Source organism: Daucus carota, chromosome 3, assembly GCF_001625215.2.
Source record: "Daucus carota subsp. sativus chromosome 3, DH1 v3.0, whole genome shotgun sequence".
Classification (NCBI taxonomy): domain Eukaryota; kingdom Viridiplantae; phylum Streptophyta; class Magnoliopsida; order Apiales; family Apiaceae; genus Daucus; species Daucus carota.
The window spans coordinates 10,114,257-10,136,778 of NC_030383.2; the positions used below are offsets into that span (position 1 = coordinate 10,114,257).

General features: G+C 38.6%; 2 protein-coding genes across 3 annotated transcripts in view; both read right to left on the bottom strand.

Moving 5' to 3' along the window:
* Window positions 1–5,356: 5,356 nt before the first annotated feature.
* On the bottom strand, window positions 5,357–7,733 carry LOC108213409 (putative cyclin-D6-1). Of its 2 annotated transcripts, none has more exons than XM_017385198.2 (5): window positions 6,762–7,733; window positions 6,596–6,670; window positions 6,276–6,477; window positions 6,039–6,169; window positions 5,357–5,878 (listed from the first exon to the last, which is right to left on the bottom strand). In XM_017385198.2, the coding sequence occupies exons 1-5, from the start codon at window positions 7,002–7,004 to the stop codon at window positions 5,678–5,680; spliced, it is 852 nt and encodes a 283-aa protein (XP_017240687.1). In that variant the 5' UTR covers window positions 7,005–7,733; the 3' UTR covers window positions 5,357–5,677. The 2 variants fall into 2 exon arrangements, with proteins under 2 accessions (XP_017240687.1, XP_017240686.1); XM_017385197.2 differs by having other exon boundaries at window positions 5,361–5,878; window positions 6,575–6,670; window positions 6,762–7,727.
* A 1,188-nt stretch (window positions 7,734–8,921) lies between these two features.
* LOC108214188 (transcription factor MYB41) overlaps window positions 8,922–22,522 on the bottom strand; it is an 18,572-nt gene continuing 4,971 nt past the window's right edge. Inside the window, exons 2-4 of the mRNA XM_017386032.2 lie at window positions 10,654–10,813; window positions 10,402–10,531; window positions 8,922–10,308 (exon numbers count right to left, since the gene is read on the bottom strand). Of these exons, the coding sequence (XP_017241521.1) occupies window positions 9,555–10,308; window positions 10,402–10,531; window positions 10,654–10,786 (1,017 nt within the window). The 5' untranslated portion in view covers window positions 10,787–10,813 and the 3' untranslated portion in view covers window positions 8,922–9,554. The remainder of the gene's footprint in view (window positions 10,309–10,401; window positions 10,532–10,653; window positions 10,814–22,522) is intronic.

A 22,522-nucleotide genomic window follows, 5' to 3' on the forward strand; every position in this document is an offset into this window, starting at 1 on the left:
TTCACCATATCGGTGTTTCTAAATCCATAGCTAATGAGATCGGCATAATCATCAATTTTTCACCGGTTAATAAAGAAACCGAGACTACGAACTCTACTCCTTTAAAAATTTTGAGCTCTCGTACATATATCTGTTTTTAACTCTTAATTTAAATTCTGAGATTAAAATTTTGAGCTCTCGTACATATATCTGTTTTTAACTCTCGTACATATATCTAGTAACTCAAAATTTTGTACATATTTTTAATCTCAATTTATCAGCAGAAAATAGTTAATTTTATATTATCCTGGTTCATGATGAATATGAAATTTGCTAGTACAAGTTACATATACAGTGACTAATTATGGTTTGGAGTCGTGGAATATGATGGTCAAGCCCATTACGTAAAAAATGACATAATTAAGTCAACCAAAATAATAAGAATTTTATCGAAATTCACCGGAATAGAAATGTATTATATACTGTCTAAGAATTGAATCTAATGATTTGCCCCTATAAAAGTATCAAATAATTACATTTATCTATTAAGTAAACCAGAATCATATATATTTTTTTGAAAATTAATTCAATAATAAAAAATCATTCACAAAAATAATAAAGTCGAATAAAAATAAAATAGATTATATTACTGATCAAGCCATTTATTGAAGTAATATATATACACACGTTTTTATTACATTTTTTTGAACTTACTAATTATTTGCAATAAAAATTAGACAAACTCATACGTTATTATTTTAAATTTACTCAAATTTCTTGGTCAAATATTGATATCATATGTACGAATCAAAATTCATAACTTTAAAGATTTCCGGAATAAAAAAGTCCAGATTCCTTAGTTTCAAAAAAAAAAAAAAAAGAGTCCAGATTGATTCTTTTTGATCGGAAATACGATACCATCGATTAAAAGTGCCACATATTTTCGACTGTACCGTTTTTTCCAGAGGTATCTTGTTACATTACTCATTACTGTAGAGTTTTTTTCCTTGAATCAACATTGCTAATTTACTTGCTAAAAAAAAAAAAAAATTGCTAATTTGGTATGGAGTTAAGATCATCTAATCACAAGTAAATTATGATGGTAGAAAGGTTTAGCGACCTTCTCCTCTTATTAAATAAAATTCATATAATACCGAATAGGTGTTTTCGTTGGGTCCAAATGTTGCTGTTTCATATATAAAACCAAGACAATGTAGTACTCCCTCCATCCCATTTTAAGTGTCCATTTTGTCAAAAAAAAAATTCCCAAAATATGTGTCATACTCTTTCCCCCATGTAAACTTTATACTATTTCCAATATGATATTAAATACAACCAACAAGACCCTTATAAATATATTGAGAGATTATGAATGTATAGTGTAATTTGAAGTGAAGAAAGATCCAATATAGAGTAATTAATGAAGTACGTAATTAATATGTATAAAAACTAAGCTAATCAGTATTGAGAAGATAATGATCAAAACATTACATTAAATGTTTCTTAAGATGTGTGAAATTTGCAAAATGGACACTTAAAATGGGATGGAGGGAGTAGTAAACAAAGGAAGTATCTAGTAGGATAACGACTCCCGAATTTCTGGTCGTTATCTCACACCAGTTAACGAGTGAGCTTATTATTCTACTCTTTTAACGAACATCCTATTTCATAGAAGCTGCGGGACTGCACGTGCATAAGTATACACACGTGTATAATTGAAACGGCACTCTATTCTTTACTCTCACTGAACTTTAACGCTGTTTCGTCATTGACCTGAAAACGTGTCTCGCCAAAAGTAATTTCAAGGATTGTAAGGACTTGATGAAAACGATTTTGACCGCTCATAGTTTGAAACCACGCACGTGATCGTATAAACACTTTTAAGCTTACTTCACATATGTCCCGAAACGAAAAAAAAATACTCTAAAATAATCATTTCGTGCTCTGTATTATATCGTGATTTATATATACACACACATAAAAATTTAAAATTTACTCCAGAATTTCTTTCCACTGATTTTATTTTATGTTAATATAACAATTTAAGCTTACACTCTGGAGGTATAAATTCTCTGAAAATAATATAGCGGGAAATTAAATTCAGAGACCAAAAAACAGACGAGGCCTTAAAGAGCATGTGCTAATAGTAAACTGAATCTAGAATAAACTATTAACAAGATTTAGAAACGCACCAGGTAAAGAAAACCAGGGCTGTTTCAATTATTATTAGTATAAGTAACTTAATTAATTAGCTTAATGATTAAAGAATCATCGACGATCAACTAACAAGGACTCAACAGAAAGCAACAACAAGTACCTGACAAAACAACAATACCTGATTAAGAAGGGCTGACCTGAGACAAAAAGCATAGGGGATGCAATCTAGTGTATATGGGGTCTGCCATGTGCTATTGAACTCTGGTAGATAAGATTAGTTATGACATTGTTTAATTGTCTATCATGTTTGATACCATTGAGTCTTCGGCACCTTCTTGCTTGCCCACATGTTCATATTAAGGTCTATATTACAAAACCTCAAACACGTTTCAGTTTGAACCAGAACGAATACTTGACCTCAAGTCATTACTTAATTATGGTCATGGCCATTGGTCACTGACTTCATACACGCTGTTAGTTGGAATCTCATGACATTTTTGCCACTGACTTCATTCACGTTGGTATCTGGAATCTTATGAAGATAGTAATAAAATTAGAAAACTTCTAGTTAACACGTTTCAGACGAATTTATTTATGCATAATTTAAAATACATTAATACATTAAAAACTAAGCTATCCTAGCTCAACTGAAAATGTCCCGATCAAGTGTAAACAGGTCTGAGGGGTGGTATAAACAAATTAAAAATTTGTTCCAGGCTCTCGGTCCACAAATAAAGTATTAGATCAATGTCTACGGTATGTTCAGTTGACAAATTTACCTCTGGATGAGAGGAGGAAAAATTCGTTGACATATATAAAATGAACTTTCATGGCAAATAAAAAACACTAAATTCAGGTCATGTGCTAAACAGAGAGGACCAAACGAAGTCTTCGCAAAAAAAAAAAACTCGGGTTCAACTAATATTTTAGTTGAAAAATTAACTTATAAGTTGCTATCAATGAAATTGTTACATGTCTGCTGAACTGCAGTGGCTCCTCTTGATTTTTTACGGAGTAAAAACGCTACTAACACTCGGGTATATATTTTTTAAAACTTCGCTTCTCGTGTGGTGTGGTGCTGCTCAATGGTACGTACAAATTACAAATACTTCTCCACGCAAATTTCATTTCAAACTTAAATACGGGCCACATTTTGAGCCCGGAATCTTCCTGGGTCCTGGGATGGGTATTCCACTTCGGCAAGTCTGGGATTTTTTTTTAAAGTTATTAACATTTCCGACAGTATCAAACATCATCTACCCGTGTCTGACAAAAAAAAAAAAGCATCATCTACCTGTGCAGATATTATAAATTGAATCACTACTTGTATTTAAAATTTAAAAAACGAAACTAATTTTTTTTTAAAGAGTCGAAAATAGGGATGATCTTCGAAGATATTCTTAGTTGAAAACAGTGTCGTAAAAGTGAGAACCGAATCAGACTTAATTGATGAAGAATAAAAATTAATGAGAGATTAATTGAATTCATCATGGTTCAATCGAATGACTAAATGAATAATCAGAAATTTAATCAGTTCAACGAATTATGGAAGCTTGGATTAATCATTGATCAATCACAATTAATCACCTTTAGAACAGTGGTTGAAAGTGAAATCCCTAGTTCTGATCTCGTGACATAATTATTGGCAAGGGACTTGTGAGTATCGAAGATGTTTTGCCCACGCTGGACTTGGCCATGACAATTGACACACAGTGTGTCGCGCTAATAAGGTTGTACTCATCTTCTTTCTTTTTTTTGGAGTACTCGAATTGCAATTATTTAGGACCCCCGCTCTGCCTCACTACTCTCCAATTTCTCGCCTTTCATGTGACTTCCTCTGTCCAGACTCCAGCCGTTCTAATGACAATCTGTTCTCAGCAAAGACCTAAATTTTTGTACAAATCTAACTAACAATGTATACGGACACGAAGCTCAGGATCTCCGTCCTTTTTACAAGTAGAAGTTATAGTCTAGTCCTCTTACCCTTTTTGAATTCTTTCTGCAAGTTATTGACGAGGTGCAAGTGCAGAATTTATTATACAGGCTACCGTTGCGCGAAAAATCAAATTCTAAGCCAACAGCTCCCCAATTTCCCTGACTACCAACCGGCAACCAGTACGTCCACAGAGACAAAGTAGCCGCGTCCAGAGCCGTATTCGCTGCTGGTTTGCGATAGCGATAAACAAATCATAACCACTTAATAAGGTGCATGATACAACCTCAGCTTCGCATGAGTAGGACAACTGAACATCGGATAACTGTCCCAAACGAGGACCTTGCAATTAACCTGTGTTTTTTGTTTACTTCTTCTCGTGCATGTATAAACAAAAAATAAAAGTGCAAAATAACAAAGGCACTACGTGCTAACAATGGCTGGCATCTCCGAGGTTCAGACATAAGCAATTAATTATCATTGTACACAAACGAACTCACGGGCCGAGATTTTGTGGGCACGAGGAGGTGGTCTAGCAAGATATATTGCCTTTAAACTCGTGTAATTCTTTTTCGCGCCGACAAATTGACAATGTAGTGCTGATTAATTCCCATTTCTAAGGAAAAACTTGAACTCTGCATTTTTCTATATATATAATCTTGAACTGAGATGGTTTTTCCAGGCAGAAATCCTACTCCTTGGATCAACTCGAGCACGGGTATCCTCATGGGGTTCTCCTAATGTGGCGGTTTCCACAAAAATGGCTTCACCATTGGAGCGCAATTTTTGTGACTTGCTATCATCAGGGTCGCTCTTGAACACTCAAATTTGGTTCAGCGTGAAGAGCAATGAGACGGTTAGAATATATGCTGTTTTACACTCTTCGACCAAAAAGATAGGCTCTTCTCAGATAATGAAAGCCGACATTCATACATGAAATCGGATCTTTGATCATTTGGTCATGAATTGAGCAGAGAAATATCAAACCAAATACTACTAGATTGACAACCATACAACTTCAATAGATAGGCAACCAAGATTGCCATGTCACATAGGATTTGGTAACCCCTCAACAACCTCTATTAGAGATGCTCTATCTACCTCTTCTGACCCGGGCAAATCTTATGAATAATAATAAATTGCAGTCCATTTTGTTTCTTGTTAACTTTTAAATCCTCCTCTTCATAATTGCTATTCTATTTTCTTCATATAACATGCACCCAACTAACTTAAACATTTGCATCAACATTTCAAGGCAAACTGCAAAACATACTACTTTCTTATTATAATTTACTGTTCTGCAGAATGAGGGACATAAATACCATACTAGAAAAACAGGCAATGCGAATAATACAAATGGAGAACTGCATTCATATTTTGATTTTGTCTCTCTTTGGCCCCTCCCATTTCCCACCCCACATCAAAAAGAAATTAAATTTTATAGTGTTTTCCCTTTCCCTCATTATTGCCATTGTCTCTCTTGGGGTAACTACGTATACATTTTCTCTTTTTGATATCACCATTCATTATCCGCTTCTTAGTTGATCTTGATATGTCTCTTTCCTTCTCGCTGGACCTGATTAATTAACACTGCTCAATCTCAGACGTTTAGTAACTTCCGTGATTGCCAACTTTCCGACGCTTACAATCTCTCATCTCTACAAATCCGGTGCCTGTTGAGCCTGAACAACTTGACCATTGTCGCTGATCAAGTACATCCACCGGAGTGTTGGAGACTATGTCACATACTGATTCGTACCCATTTTTAGCAATGTCTTGCATTATGGTTTTACATTTCTCAAAATTTATCTGCAAATGTAAATAATAGTTTCACAAACAAATTTTTAGGGACAATATTAGTCGACATAGTTTTAACATGATATCAGAGCGTGTATGATCTATTGTCTCGAGGTGACAAATTTTAACTGATATTGGGAGAGGTGACAAATTTTGCGACATAAATCTGTACCTTATTGACATAGGAGCAAGTCAACATGGCATGCTCTAGGCATAAAAACTGTGAAGGAAACAGTTCATGAGCAGCAGAGAGAACAGCTGATGCTGCTACTAGTGATGGCCTGAACTCCAAAATTCTGAATTCTGGTTCATCATTTTGAAAAAACAAATAAAATGCAAGTTAGCTGAATTAAATTTGTAGACTCGTTCTTTAAACATGGTGTTAACTGTTAAGATTCAACTGAAGTACCCCATTGAGATTTAAAGATTATTTCAGTAGCACGAGCTGTAAGTGCCTGCGTCAATGGGGGGTCTTGAACCTCGATGAATGATACGAAGAAATGAATGAATGAGAAGGGAGTAATTGACCGCATTCGCCATTTCAGAGCATCCAAGATTAACAACTCCATTCGCCCAATCGCTTTTTTATCAAAGTAAAATTTGCCATCATGCTGTCGCCAAACACAGTTGTTTCGGAATGGTTACTCAAATACTCACAGTCACAGAAATTTAAATACTTACTCACAAATATTAGTCGTGCAAACACACCTGAATGTGAGTGACATATACCTCTGTTTTGCAAATCTTTGAAGCCAGGGAAACACAAGAAACTGCCACTAACTTCAAGATCCATGTTTTCCCATCCTACATAATGTACATCATTGCATTAATCATTTACATAATGAATGACATTCATCAATCAACATATAATCCAAAATTCATGGTCTTTTTGTACCTGAATGGCCCCGGTGGAGAGAAAGCGATCAAGGTAATTGATGGCAAGATACGTGACAAACGGATCCAAGTCCTTGTGCGACGACAGGTTTAAAATGAGAGACATTGCTTGTTGGCGAAAAACAGGATCGATATGGTTGGAATTTGAAGGCATGTGTTGGGACTCAATGTCGAAAATGTTATCAAACATTGAATCTTCACAAGTGTAGTATAAAGCTTGAGGCTCTTCTAGGTCCAACTCCATTGTCAAGTACAGTTTGTAAGAAGCTAGCTAGTAATTTATGCCTTCAATTTTTATTGTTGTGTTATTCAGAGCGCAGAGAAGAGAATGGCAGTAAAGAAGCTAAAGGAGAGTATGGGAACGGCATTCTCAAAAGAAGTGACACGAAAGAGAGAAGTTAATGATAAGAGGAAGTAGAAGAAAAGGTGAGAGTTCACTGTCTCGTTGTTTAAAGAAATGCCGTAGCTATGGGTAGCCTTGCCCTTTCCTTTGAGCATGTATATATAATTAAAACCGATCCAGAACATACGGATGGTACTACCATACATCCACTACAAAAAACACTGGACATGAAAAACCCGAGTATGAGACAATTTTCTGTTGAATGATACTACATGAGACTCCATGTGTATACATCAAGAACTTAGAGTTGAGCTACTAACATACACATGTCAGGGACCCGGACCCATATATAATATCACTTCAACTTCACTCTTTTACTCCACTCTCACTCACCCAAAAGAAAAGTTGGTAATTTTGGAGGGAAATTCAGGGTTCCTTTACTGTTTTGTCAAAACGTCTTCAACAAGTCCAACTAACTAACACCATTTGGATGTTACTAATATCAAACTGTCTAACAACTCTTTCCAAGTCTATGTAACCACTCCTTGATATTTTCAAGTTAGAAGAATGTCCCTTCTAGTTCACAATGGCAATTTGTTTTATTTAAGATACAATTAACTACTTAATTTGAAATACGCAACGACGAAATCAAGATTTCAAAACTGTCGAAATTATAATAAGGAACCACTAAATAATAGAAAAAAGATTAAGTTTTGATAATTTGTCGAGACAACAGTCTGGACTAGGTTCCTTCTCGCGTATTAACAAGACACTTGTTAATACATAATCAAGAGGAGAAATTATGATGTAAAGCGAAAAAAGAAAAGCAGAGCAGTCTGGATACAAAAGGCAAACGGGAGAAAACAGAAACGATAAGGCAAGGAGACAGGTTGGAATTATGTCCTTGAATTGCGAAAGGCCATCTTTCCACAAACATATAGTACAGATACTTCTGATAGAAAATTTATTTCTTTTACGGGGCTTAGCAAAGACTAACCAAAGTCAATGAGGTAAATTCCTTTTGTTGGACTCATTACAGTTAGTACATAATCATGATTATGGTTTCTTTGTTTAATTGTGTTCTGTTTGTAATTTACATAGTAATTGATTAATCATGAACTGCCTGGTACTTCGTCTATAGATGATTTGTTTAATGTTGCCGAGATGCTTACTTTCAAGATTACATTGAAATCAGACTACGTAAAGAGTGGTCTGTCCAAACATAAAATATTATGTCTCCGAATTCAGCAGAGAATTTGATTTTGTCAAGCAAACAAACGTGAAAACCACAAGCACAAACCAAATTTCTACCCAAGGACCATTGTTTAGCTTGCGACTCAGATACATGGAACTAGATGATTAAATGTGTCTACCATAAAAAAGACCTGGCAAATAAACGCAGTAACAAATTTGTGCAGGCATATATATATATATATATATATATATATATATATATAAAGCTGTGAGCATATCATATTTATGCTAGATAATCTGGACCACCTTGGTGGGGATCGAAAAGGTCAAGTTGGCCAGAGACAAGTTTTGATTAGTAATTATAGGGGATAAATATCAAGTTGGTGACTCGTTTCGTCCAAATGTATCAATTGAGTGACTGATTCCTAAATTGACTCAAATGAGCCACTCATTAGAAAAATTTGTATCAAAAATATCACTCTTTCGTTAGTCGAAATTTTGAAAGTACTATATATTGAGTTTCGCACATTTTTTATGAATGGTATTACATCTAAATGAAAGATTCCGAGTTCTAGTATTTTAGATAATATTTTTAGATTTTTAAAAATTTATCTCCTATCTATTTTTATTTAAATCAAATAAAACAATCAAAAAATTAAAAATAAATTAGCAAAAATAATAGGACTCGGAATCTTTCATTTGGATGTAATACCATTCATAAAAAATGTGTGAAACTCAATATATAATATTTTCAAAATTTCGACTAACGATAGAGTAATATTTTTGATACAAATTTTTCTAATGAGTGTCTAATTTGAGTCAATTTGGAAATCAGTCACTCAATTGATACATTTGGACGAAACGAGTCACCAACTTGATATTTATCCCGTAATTATAGTTGCATAGATAGCATCTTCATAATTCTTTGTATTGTGGAGTTTTTGCTATAAGGAAAATTGAGAAAAATAATAATTCAGAGGGCACGGGAAATAAATACAGGCTGCGAATAAGAATGATGGGATCAGCACATATAAATTAAAGAAACACTAGTCAAGGTGTGTTGAAAATGCCTATTTATTTTAATGATTGATCTAGTGTGTGTTCAGGGCACATGCTAAGCTTTTATGTATCTAGCTCATTTTATGTATCCGAACTCCGAACGTATACGAGCAAAATTCAGATTGAAGAAGACTACGAACACAGTTGAGTATGTGCGTCAAATACTATACATAAATCCATCATCACACGAGATACTGTTTACATTATAAATTCGTCAAAATTAAAACTCTCCGGGATTTCAAACGTGAGCTCGTTGCTGCAAAATCTGTCTCCCGCATTCTCATTATTACTAATGCTATTAACGAATGTTGATGATGAATTCAAGGGAGTTGACGTTGAGTTTGATTTAGGTGTCGAGAAACCTGAATCAAAATGACGACTTTGATCGTTGCTTATCAATTGTGAGTCCGGACTCTCTGTTAAATTTTCATCAGCCATGCATGCTGAGTAGCCCATGTTCTGTAGGGCAGTTAAAGATGTTTGATTTCCTTGTAAATTTTCAAAGCCCGAGTTTGTTGGACTTAAATACTGCCCAATGTTGCCTTCCATAAGTAGCGCTTGATTTACAATACTAGGCGACACTACTTGAGTTAGATTTTGGTATTGATTGGAGTAAAGGCTTTGCACTTGATCTCCATTCTTAATAATGTTATCAAGTTGTTGAAGTTTTTGTAGTGAAAACGATAAATCTGGGTTTTGGTACTGACTGGATGACAGCAAATTAGCAAGGCCTAACAATTCTGGACTCACCGCGGTTTGAAGCCCCAATAAGTTTGATAGGTTGAGCTGAGCAGAGCCCAGAATGTTTGATAGGTCATGGAAATCAATGCGAGGGCTATGAGTCACAGGGTCAACACCCATCCTAAGAAGCCTCTTCCTGATATGAGTGTTCCAGTAATTTTTTATTTCATTATCAGTTCTTCCTGGCAAGTGAGCTGCAATTGCTGACCACCTATGTTTAGACATTGGCAAAAGATGCAGCTCCATTAGACATAAAACAAGTAAGTTATCGACATATATAAAGATTTGAGGGCAATTGTTTTACTTGTTTCCCATGACTCTGTGTAACTGGATTATTGCTTCTTCTTCTTCGAAAGAGAACCTCCCTCTCTTGATATCAGGCCTTAAGTAGTTTGTCCATCGAAGGCGACAACTCTTTCCACATCTTTGAAGGTCTAAGAACACATATCAGGCAGGCAAATATTAATGACTAAAAAGAAAAATCTGTATAAATTTACGGTCTTCACTAATGGTACATTAGCAGGAATAAATATATGCGACATGTAGTAGTAAATACCAGCATTCTGGGGAAGATTTCTCCAGTTGCCAGGTCCATTTGCCTGAATGTATTGCACGAGTTTCGCATCCTCCTCCTGCGTCCATGGACCTTTCTTCAATCCATTTTTATCACAACAAGGCGCTCTTCCCATTTCAGCTAGCTCCTTAATGTAGTATATCTAGTGATATATCAATTGCAGAAATTAGACAAGAGAAATTTGTAGGTCCTGTAGAAAAGGGGGCTTGTATTTATAGACCAACGGAAGAGTTTAAGGAACATTTTTAACTGTTGAAGTCAATAGAAGTGTTGCAGGGAAAGAGCTTAACGAATTGTGATGACAAGTGTCAAATGACAAGTGAGCTGACCTTTGCTAAAAGTCCTAAGAAAATGACTCAGGATATATATGGTGGGTAGAAGTAGTTAGATACACTACCAGAATACCAGCGAAGCCAATCTTTCTTCTTATAGCTTCTTGTGGCTAGTTTCTCAAGTTCAATAATCTCCAGATTGATTATCTTATCATGCTTTTAAATTATTTGTTACTTGCGCATGCTTTCATCAAGATATCAGTTCATAAATAGCCATATATGTCAACTTCTGTACTTGCAATAACCCAGCATTTGAGACCCTTTCTGATTATTATGCTTAACAATATTAGACATTTTGAAAAACTTGTCTGAATCAAGTTCCCAGTTGTGGAAAAGAACATGATTTCTCTGTCCAGATTTTATTTTGCATTAGATTCCTCCATTTCGCGATCTTAATCCGCTTGATGCAACCGGTACGTGGTACGTGGCCATGCATTAAAGTAATTATCCATAATCCATGCATAGATTTGTTGAGGTCAACTTGTCTCAATATACCATGCTATTAAGCCAAGCATGACGCACCTACTGCCAAGTGTTTGCATTTGGGACAAAAGAATGGAAACCGTGTACAATTTCATACTAGCTTATAACCCGTGCCAAGCACGGGATTATATGAATTTTTTAAGTTTATTACTTATTGGAAATATAATATTTTTGATATAGTTATTTAAATTATTATTGTTGAGATACAAAACTTATTATGCATTAACATATTAGTAATATTTAATTATGTTTAAGTTTTATTTTTCAAAATAAATATTCTCAGAATACATGTTCTTATATGAATCTATTTTAAAATGGTACGTTTTATTTTATTTAAATCATTATGTTGTTTATGATTCTAGATAGATGGGGAAAAAATTCACCAGCATATATAGCGCCCGTTTGGATACCACAAAGAAGTGCTTCTTTTCTCAATAAGCCAAATTCTACTTTTCTTGACCATGTAAAAAGTCGAGAATCACTTATAAAAAGTTGGGAATGATAGCTTTTCTTTCAGAACTTCTACTTCTTTCCCCAACACTTTAATCACTTATAAGTCTTAACTTGTTTCTCACTTCTTTTTCACTTCTTTTACTTTAAGCAACAAGCACTTATTTTAAGCTCAACCAAACGGCCCCATAAATTGGCTGTGAGTGTATTCAATCTTTAATAAAACTCAATTTCAGTTCATAATTGTTTTAGACGTCTAATAAATATTATTAAATGCAACGCTAATTGAAGTTCTTGTAGATTTAATATTGATGGATATTTGTCAAATTAATATAAAACTATAACAGATATTATAAATTAAATGAATTTAAAATTAATTTATTTATAAATTTTTTTGACAAAGTCTTGTAAACCTCTTTTTATGACTATAACCAGAGAATTCACAGTAATTTTATTCTCATTGGAATTTGCGTTTGTCATGGTAGTGCTACCACCCCCTTTCCGTTATTATAATAATATTATAATATCGTGAAGAGTAGGACAACGTTAAATTACATGATAATAACCAAATTTTGATAGTTCGGTATATGGTACTGATGTTCTTCCACTAAAGGAAAATTTCGCATATTAATAAAAAGTATATGTATGGATAATATCGATCTGGCTATTAATATTAATATAAACCTTTATTTATTTGAATGCTGAAATATGATAGGAGTTTTACAGAGTTGTTTCATAAATTAAATTGTTTGAGTTTAAAGAAATTAAAATAAATAGTTTTATTGGTGGTATAACTGTTGCATTACAAAATCCTAACAACGTTAGAAGTCTTTTTTTAATAATATAACATTGAATTCTTTAATTATAAAATCCAAATCAATATCAAAGTCTAATAATTATAAAAGGGATTTATCCAAAATACCACTTTTCTAAGTTTTTTTGCGATTTTACTATATTCTGGAAAAAATTGCAAAAATACTAACTTTTTAAAAAATATTTGCATAAATCTACGGGTCTGCAACTTGATGCAAACATATACAACTTCAGTTAATTGATCCCTAATTGATCCCGCAGAGGTTGCAAGTGTGGTTGCAACGATGCAAACAGATACAACTTCAGTTAATTGATCCCGCAGAGGTTGCAAGTGTGGTTGCATCTGGTTGCAAGTATGGTTGAATGTGGTTGCAACCGGTCACATACAGTAATTTTGCAAATATTTTTGAAATTTGGTTTTTTTGTAAAATATTTTTTAAAAATATAGTATTTTTGCAAAAATAATTTTGGAATTAGGTATTTATGAGAAAACCCCATTATAAAATCCTAACCAATATTAAAGTTTTTATTTATAAAATCATAATAAATATGAAAGTCTTTTCATAAAAATATAATAAAATTATAAAATCCTAACCAATACGACATTTTTTTCATAATAGTTTAATGATTATCATTATTAAGTAAAAAGTTTATATTGATTATAAAATCCTAATAAATATAGAAGTCGTATTTAATAATAATATCTTAAAATAATATAAAAACCTGACCAATATAAGTCTTCTAATGATAATATAATACTTTTTGTAGGAGTAGAATAATAATAATAATAATAATAATAATAATTAAATATGATATAAGATAACCAAATTTTGGTACTTTTGGTACCGATGTTCCACTGAAACGTGGTTTCGCTTATTAATAAGGGGTATTGATTAGGCTACCGAGGCAATTACTAAACTATAGGTACATAATGTTTTTTTTTAAATAAAAGTTTAAACATTAAAATTTTATTTTAAAATAAAAAATTTTAAAAAAATATCATAACTATACTTTAAAAGAAACTTAAAAAACATGTTAAAAAATAATGTATATAATCCATTGAGACGGGGGAATAACTGTGAAGGAGAAGCAAATCCCCGGATCCTAAAATCTCTTTTTAAATGTTTTTAATCAGCAAAGAGGTGGCTAAAAATAAATGAACACGGGTACCTTTTCTTGCATGGTCGTTAAAATATAGGTTGTTAATCTCATCAACCTCTATCTAACGAATTTCATTCAGTGTCAACTACAATCGCTGTTTATACATCTCGGATCCCGACCCGGACTTATATCAAAGGTCAAACGAGAGCACATGTTGATGTTGTAGCATGCGAAAAGAATGATAATTTTACTTAATTTAAAATAGTTATTTATTATTTATGAATGATGAATTATTGTAGATAAAAAGTAATTTATAATTTTTATGTTTAGATAACTTTTTGATAAATATAATTTATTAGATATTAAAGTTATACGATACTGATAATATCAAAAAAAAAATACTAATTATATATTTTAAATGATTATCCCTGAAATATGACTGAAAATGTTATGTCATTTTTTTTTACACAAAGATGTCAATCTAGTAATAAATATCTATATAACATATACACCAATGATCCAGTCAAACAAATAGTAAATTATAATAATCTATTCTCAAAAGACATTGTTGGAGGGCTGATAGTCCGGCCCAATTGGTAAAGCTCATTCAATCCAGCCCAAGACATTTGAATTGAATATTAACATACAGAGAGATGTTAGAGCATCTCCAAGGTAATCCCTATATTGATTATCTAAAATATAATAAAATAATGGTTACCTAAAATATAGGTAAGCAAAAAATTGTTTTACTACAATGGTATTACCTATATCTGTCACCTATAATTTAAAAATTAGTATTTATTCAATATTTAAGGTAATATATGTAAGAAGAGGTAGAGTTGGAGTAAATATATGTTATATTATAGATAATATTGATGATGTGGCATTATAGGGGTTGGCTTTCTGCTCCCTCAAATAAGGGGATGAGTTTTCTCTCCCCTAAAATTTTTAGGGGATAGAGAGTTGCGTTGGAGGACTACTTTTGATCCTAACCCCTAAATCTTGTCCACCTAGACCAAATATGAGTAAGGAGAGCTTGCATTGGGGTTGCTCTTAGGAGCTCAACGTCCACAACCCCCAATTTTGATGGAGCTGTTTCTTGCTCCGCATCCGGCGGGAACGTTACAAACTTGGAGATTACCCCCTTTAAATACCCTTGTAACATTAGATAATGATTCACTTGATTCTTTACTCACAAACGCTTGCAGTTCTTGTTTATCCATTCTTGAACCACTAACTCACTCACACACCGGAGGTGAATCGGGGGGACAATCCCTCACATTCTTCTTCCTTGCAAATCACATCGGGCGATCCGCTTCCGACAGAAAACTGGTTCCATATAAATAATATTTTGAAGATAATGTATAACAAATACAAGTATCCATTTCATGCATTATTAATGAATTACTTGTACGTGTTTCATCATGTCGTGATGGAACTATCGACAAGAATTATGATTTCATACAAAATTTCCATTTACAACTCATTGCTCTCCTTTTAAGGCAAAACTCGTAACCCGTATAGATTTTGTATTCTTAAAATATGAAAGCTAGATTTGCCAATTTTTACGTGACATAAAAATACGATACGAAAATGATATGAAAATATAATGTTTGTTTTGATATTTTGAGTACATATACACAAACACAAAATACACAATCGAGATGTAGTATCGGTCTGTGTTTACCTCTCGGGTACACGACATGACAAGAGCCACACAAAATATATACAATATATATGTATATTATAATTCAAAACTCAGTATTCAATTTCTATAATATATATTTTATATAAAAATTAATTTATTATTTTAAATATATAACCTCATGAATTATGAGGTGTACGTGTAAGTAGGGTTAAAAATGGGGCGGGTTCGGGGCGGAGACTTCATTTCCCATCCCCGCCCCATATATATTTTTCCTGCCCCGTCCCCGCCCCATTTCCCGCGCCCTCTACTTAATCCTTGGAAAAGATCAAAAGAGTCCACATTATAAGTAAGGCTACGCCCTCTGCTTATACAGTCCTTGGAAGAAAAGAAATATTGCAGGTAAGGCAGCGCCATCGGCCGCGCCCTCTGCTTAGGCAATTCTTTAGAAAAAGATAAAAAAAGGGGTCATGTTATAACAAGGCGGCGCCATTCTGTAAGTCGCGTCTTATACTATTCCCAGGTACCATGGACACACTAAGGCTGGAAAAAAAAGCCACAAACCTTCGCACAGCGAAGGCGCGCCCTTCTTTTGTTGAAGTTCATTGGCGCGAATGTTATGGTTGAATGTGTCCTTGGAAGGAATAAGCGAAGCTGCGCCACTGTCAACGACAGATAGGCCGCGCCCCCTGTTTTCTTTTATCTACATAAAGATTGCTTATGAACACATCAAGAAGACGCGACAGCCTCATGCTTAGCAACTTTGCTAAATGATCAAAGACACCGACATTATATACATGCAAGGCTTATGCACAGTCTGCATCTTGGAATGTCGAGGAATAGAAGTGGCTTACGTCGCGCCTCTATGCGCGGACGCGCTCTCGGAAGAGGATGTGTGGTATGGAGTAAAAATTTCCATGATATCTCCAATATCAAGAAAATTTGGGGAGTACTTGTTATAGCCAAATTTGGCTAGGTCCTTGTTGGGCCAGGTATGTACTTAGTTTAACTAAGTAAGACATGAATTGGGCTAAGAGTCCTATATAAAGGAAGGACGCGTCCTCCTGCTTATAAAGTGAGGACGCGACCGACCCTTGAAGAGACTAGTCTGAACGGAAGGGCGCAGCCCTCCGTGATATGACTGATCCGCCGATGTTGCGTATCTTAATGAAGAGGACGCGTCCTCCGCGTCGGAAGGAGGGATGCGTCCTCCAGGTCACACGTGTCCCATGAAGAGGACGCGTCCTCCTGCTTATAAAGGGAGGATGCGATCGACCCTTGGTGTTGCGTGAAGAGGAGGCGTCCTCCTGCTTATAAAAGGAGGATGCGACCGACCATTGGTGTTGCGTGAAGAGGACACGTCCTCCGAGTCACAAGGAGGGACGCCTTACTTGAGAGTGTTGATGATGGAGAGACGCGACCGACCTCCGTCCACCCACGTCGTGTAATCTATGGAGGAGGGCGCGCCCTCTTCGGAGGTGACCGAGGGGCGCGTCCCTTGTAAGAAGTTGACCATGAGATGAAGACCAAGGGCGTGCCTTTAACGGGGTGTCCTCGCCTCCCCGGGGGCGCGACCTCATGTTAAAGAAGGACCTGTCTGATGTGTTGTTGGAGTGGTCGATGGGACGAGACGGCGAAGGCAAGGGCGCGCCCTCAGGGGTCGCTCCCACATGTAAACACATATTGTAAGAAGGCTCTTCCTATAGGAGAGCGTACATTCGCTGAGACAACCCTTCCGAGGGAGACGAAGACCGCCCCTCCGGGGATAGGAAGACCTACCCCTCCGGGGGATACGACGACTCTTCCGAGGTGTTGTAGCCGTTTTTGTACACCATGTAGAGGGGAGGACGCGCCCTCCTCCGGACATAACCCGGGGAGTGCGGTCTCTTGTCCAGTAAACAGGGATGAAGACGGGAGTTGGGAAGGACACGTCCTCCCTATCAGGGCGCGTCCTTTGACTCAGACGAGGCATAGTTATGAAATACATGATGAGAGAGAGAGGATGAGTGAGTCTCCGTGACGACCCTTCCGAGGGATATGAAGACTAGTTACCAAGCTCATTTGGTAGTTACCAAGCTCATTTGGTAGTTATCAGGCTCATCTGATAGTTCCCGGGCTCATCCGGGCATGATCTACAATCCTCAATCCTGTTATCTGCCGAGTTAACCCTCGTGTGGGGGCTTGAGGTGATCATGGCTCTTGAAGGCCCTCCGGGGTAACACGAAGGCCGATCATATGTCTGGATCCTGTATTCTGGTGAGTTAGCCCTCATCGGGGGATTGAGACGATCGTGTAATTTGGCTCCTTGTCTACCTTGTTTGAAGATGAAGACCTCACCGAGAGGTGAGGACGTGTCCCTGCACCTCGAGGGGTTAGTCATGGCTCCCCCGGATAACTTCTCCATAAGAGTCGTGGTAGATGCTATCTCTCGTAGTGGAGATATCGTTGAATCCGTGATCTATTTGGATTAGGAGTCTGAGGTAGTCATACTCAAGACTAATTCTAACAGGAGTAGGATTCTCCAAGATGGGCCTTCGGCCTATCTCCGACCTTATCGCCAAGAGGCCTAGTCCTGATCAAACTAGGACTCCTGGTTCAATAGAACTACGTATGGCTTGATCCCCTATAAATATAGGGGTACGTAGGCACATTAGGGGATCATGAGTTGAGAGCACGTGAGACCAACTCAAAACCCTAATCTCAGCCACCCCCTAAAACAAACACCACCACTCTCCGGCGACCAAAACCACCGTCACAGATCTTGATTCCGGCCATGAACCTCATCTTTGTTGATTACCAAATTCCTCTATCAACAAATTGGCGCTAGAAGGAGGGGTATTCAAGATCTTCATCTTAAGAGGAAGAGATGTCACACGACGGAGATTCGCACGGAGAGGAGGAGCGTCTTTCGGCAAGGCGATGGCTAGAGCACAAAAGGAGAGGAGACCTTCATCTACTTCTCCAGAAAAGGATGATATCTCCATCGGGAGTTTGAAGGAGGACGATCATCAACGAAATTCTAGGAGGTAACCTAATTTGCGATCAGGGTTTTCTGGACCGGGGAGTCAGCGAAGGCGATTTTCGGAGACCTGACGCCTCCCCCGGACAGGGTACACCTCCCCCCGACAGGGTATGCCTCCAGGTGATGTGGTGTCCGACGACCACCGTGAGGAATGCATCCCTTGACACCTACGAAGAGGGTACGCCTTCCCCGGACAGAGTACGCCTCCCCCGGACAGAGTACACCTCCCCCGGAGAGAGTACACCTCCCCTGGACAGGGTACGCCTCCAAGTGATGTGGTGCTCGACTACCACCGTGAGGAACGAATTCCCTAACACCTCCGAAGAAGGCGCACCTCCGGGTAAGATTCTCACAATGCTTTCGCATGTTATTGCTAACAAGTCTGTTGTGGTTTGAGTCTTTACGAGAAGGAGATCGCCTCCCTGGAAGCCTCCACGGTTTTCTGAAGGGGCGCGCCCTCCCCAGAGCAAGTAATTTGAGGTCCGCGAGAGGCGCATGTTGAAGGCCTGACCACATGTGATGATATGAACGGGAAAGTTACGAAGGGCGAGCTATTGAGATGGAACCTAGCTCGAAAAGTCGTAAGGGTGCGCGCCTTCCCCTGACCGGGCGCGCCCTCAGGTAAATACTAAACTCCCCCAGTATTTGGTTCCCTAAGACTACTACATGTGTAAAATTCACAGGTAATATGGTGTTACCTTTATGAGGAATACACCTCTTCGCCGTGAGGAGTAGTCGCACTTTCCTCCAACAAGGCGCGCCCTCCTAAAGGGGTACGCCATATCCAACCAGTATTCTATCAGAGAACGAATTGCGCGCCTCCCTCTGACAGGGCGCGCCCTCTGGTATGTCTGATGCATTAATTGCTTCATATGATATTTTGTGAAGACAAACATAGTCAGGAAGGAGCTCACTAGTCTTGAAGAGGTCACGTCCCTCCCTAGGGCGCGTCCTCTCGGAAGTACTCATCACTTGAGGAAGCACATGAGGGCGCCCCCCCAGGATAATAAGGTTGAGAAGGGAGATGCTTCAAATACGCGCCTCCTCCTAGTTGGACGCACCCCGAGTTCCAAGGTCATGTTTCCAGGGTTGATAATTTGGGAGGACGCGTCTTCCCCTAACAGGGCGCGTCGTGAGGTAACACTGACCATCAGTATTAAGTCGTATACATGATAAAGTGCAGGACAAGTCCAACATGCTAAAGGAGCTGTCCATCTTGATGAGGGCGCGCCCTCCGCTCTACAGGAACGTAGCATGATACCTGCAAGGTCTTTGATCAAGGTACACTTAAGGCCTTTCAAAGGTTACCAAATTATCCATGACCAGCTCTGGGTACTATGAATTTTAACCATCCATGATACGCTCTGGATGTCATCCACGATCTACTCTGGATGCTATGATTATTTACCTATCCATGATACGCTCTGGATATTATACTTGCGCATCCATGATACGCTCTGGACGTTATACTTGTGCATCCATGATACGCTCTGGATCTTACATATCCATGACATGCTCTGGATAACACTTTATACCATTGATTCCCCATTGAGCCATAAGCTCTGGGACCTGTGCGATGCACCAGAGTTATATAAACCACGATAAGATTCGTGATGCCCCATATGGGATGATGTATGGACTGGGGAGTGGTCCTTTTGAATTTCTTAAGCAAGTGATTCACGCGTGAAAAAGTAAGGTTGCGCCAAAGGCTGCGCCCTCTACTTAATCCTTGGAAAAGATCAAAAGAGTCCACATTATAAGTAAGGCTACGCCCTCTGCTTATACAGTCCTTGGAAGAAAAGAAATATTGCAGGTAAGGCAGCGCCATCGGCCGCGCCCTCTGCTTAGGCAATTCTTTAGAAAAAGATAAAAAAAGGGGTCATGTTATAACAAGGCGGCGCCATTCTGTAAGTCGCGTCTTATACTATTCCCAGGTACCATGGACACACTAAGGCTGGAAAAAAAAGCCACAAACCTTCGCACAGCGAAGGCGCGCCCTTCTTTTGTTGAAGTTCATTGGCGCGAATGTTATGGTTGAATGTGTCCTTGGAAGGAATAAGCGAAGCTGCGCCACTGTCAACGACAGATAGGCCGCGCCCCCTGTTTTCTTTTATCTACATAAAGATTGCTTATGAACACATCAAGAAGACGCGACAGCCTCATGCTTAGCAACTTTGCTAAATGATCAAAGACACCGACATTATATACATGCAAGGCTTATGCACAGTCTGCATCTTGGAATGTCGAGGAATAGAAGTGGCTTACGTCGCGCCTCTATGCGCGGACGCGCTCTCGGAAGAGGATGTGTGGTATGGAGTAAAAATTTCCATGATATCTCCAATATCAAGAAAATTTGGGGAGTACTTGTTATAGCCAAATTTGGCTAGGTCCTTGTTGGGCCAGGTATGTACTTAGTTTAACTAAGTAAGACATGAATTGGGCTAAGAGTCCTATATAAAGGAAGGACGCGTCCTCCTGCTTATAAAGTGAGGACGCGACCGACCCTTGAAGAGACTAGTCTGAACGGAAGGGCGCAGCCCTCCGTGATATGACTGATCCGCCGATGTTGCGTATCTTAATGAAGAGGACGCGTCCTCCGCGTCGGAAGGAGGGATGCGTCCTCCAGGTCACACGTGTCCCATGAAGAGGACGCGTCCTCCTGCTTATAAAGGGAGGATGCGATCGACCCTTGGTGTTGCGTGAAGAGGAGGCGTCCTCCTGCTTATAAAAGGAGGATGCGACCGACCATTGGTGTTGCGTGAAGAGGACGCGTCCTCCGAGTCACAAGGAGGGACGCCTTACTTGAGAGTGTTGATGGAGAGACGCGACCGACCTCCGTCCACCCACGTCGTGTAATCTATGGAGGAGGGCGCGCCCTCTTCGGAGGTGACCGAGGGGCGCGTCCCTTGTAAGAAGTTGACCATGAGATGAAGACCAAGGGCGTGCCTTTAACGGGGTGTCCTCGCCTCCCCGGGGGCGCGACCTCATGTTAAAGAAGGACCTGTCTGATGTGTTGTTGGAGTGGTCGATGGGACGAGACGGCGAAGGCAAGGGCGCGCCCTCAGGGGTCGCTCCCACATGTAAACACATATTGTAAGAAGGCTCTTCCTATAGGAGAGCGTACATTCGCTGAGACAACCCTTCCGAGGGAGACGAAGACCGCCCCTCCGGGGATAGGAAGACCTACCCCTCCGGGGGATACGACGACTCTTCCGAGGTGTTGTAGCCGTTTTTGTACACCATGTAGAGGGGAGGACGCGCCCTCCTCCGGACATAACCCGGGGAGTGCGGTCTCTTGTCCAGTAAACAGGGATGAAGACGGGAGTTGGGAAGGACACGTCCTCCCTATCAGGGCGCGTCCTTTGACTCAGACGAGGCATAGTTATGAAATACATGATGAGAGAGAGAGGATGAGTGAGTCTCCGTGACGACCCTTCCGAGGGATATGAAGACTAGTTACCAAGCTCATTTGGTAGTTACCAAGCTCATTTGGTAGTTATCAGGCTCATCTGATAGTTCCCGGGCTCATCCGGGCATGATCTACAATCCTCAATCCTGTTATCTGCCGAGTTAACCCTCGTGTGGGGGCTTGAGGTGATCATGGCTCTTGAAGGCCCTCCGGGGTAACACGAAGGCCGATCATATGTCTGGATCCTGTATTCTGGTGAGTTAGCCCTCATCGGGGGATTGAGACGATCGTGTAATTTGGCTCCTTGTCTACCTTGTTTGAAGATGAAGACCTCACCGAGAGGTGAGGACGTGTCCCTGCACCTCGAGGGGTTAGTCATGGCTCCCCCGGATAACTTCTCCATAAGAGTCGTGGTAGATGCTATCTCTCGTAGTGGAGATATCGTTGAATCCGTGATCTATTTGGATTAGGAGTCTGAGGTAGTCATACTCAAGACTAATTCTAACAGGAGTAGGATTCTCCAAGATGGGCCTTCGGCCTATCTCCGACCTTATCGCCAAGAGGCCTAGTCCTGATCAAACTAGGACTCCTGGTTC

Bases quoted from the DNA above. Each gene is read 5' to 3' on its own strand.
- LOC108213409 (XM_017385197.2), bottom strand. From the start codon at position 7,004: ATGGAGTTGGACCTAGAAGAGCCTCAAGCTTTATACTACACTTGTGAA. The intron at 6,478-6,574 runs GTGTGTTTGCAC...GTTTGGCGACAG, and splicing joins TATATGTCACTCACATTCAG to CATGATGGCAAATTTTACTT. The intron at 5,879-6,038 runs GTACAGATTTAT...TTACATTTGCAG, and splicing joins CTTGCTCCTATGTCAATAAG to ATAAATTTTGAGAAATGTAA.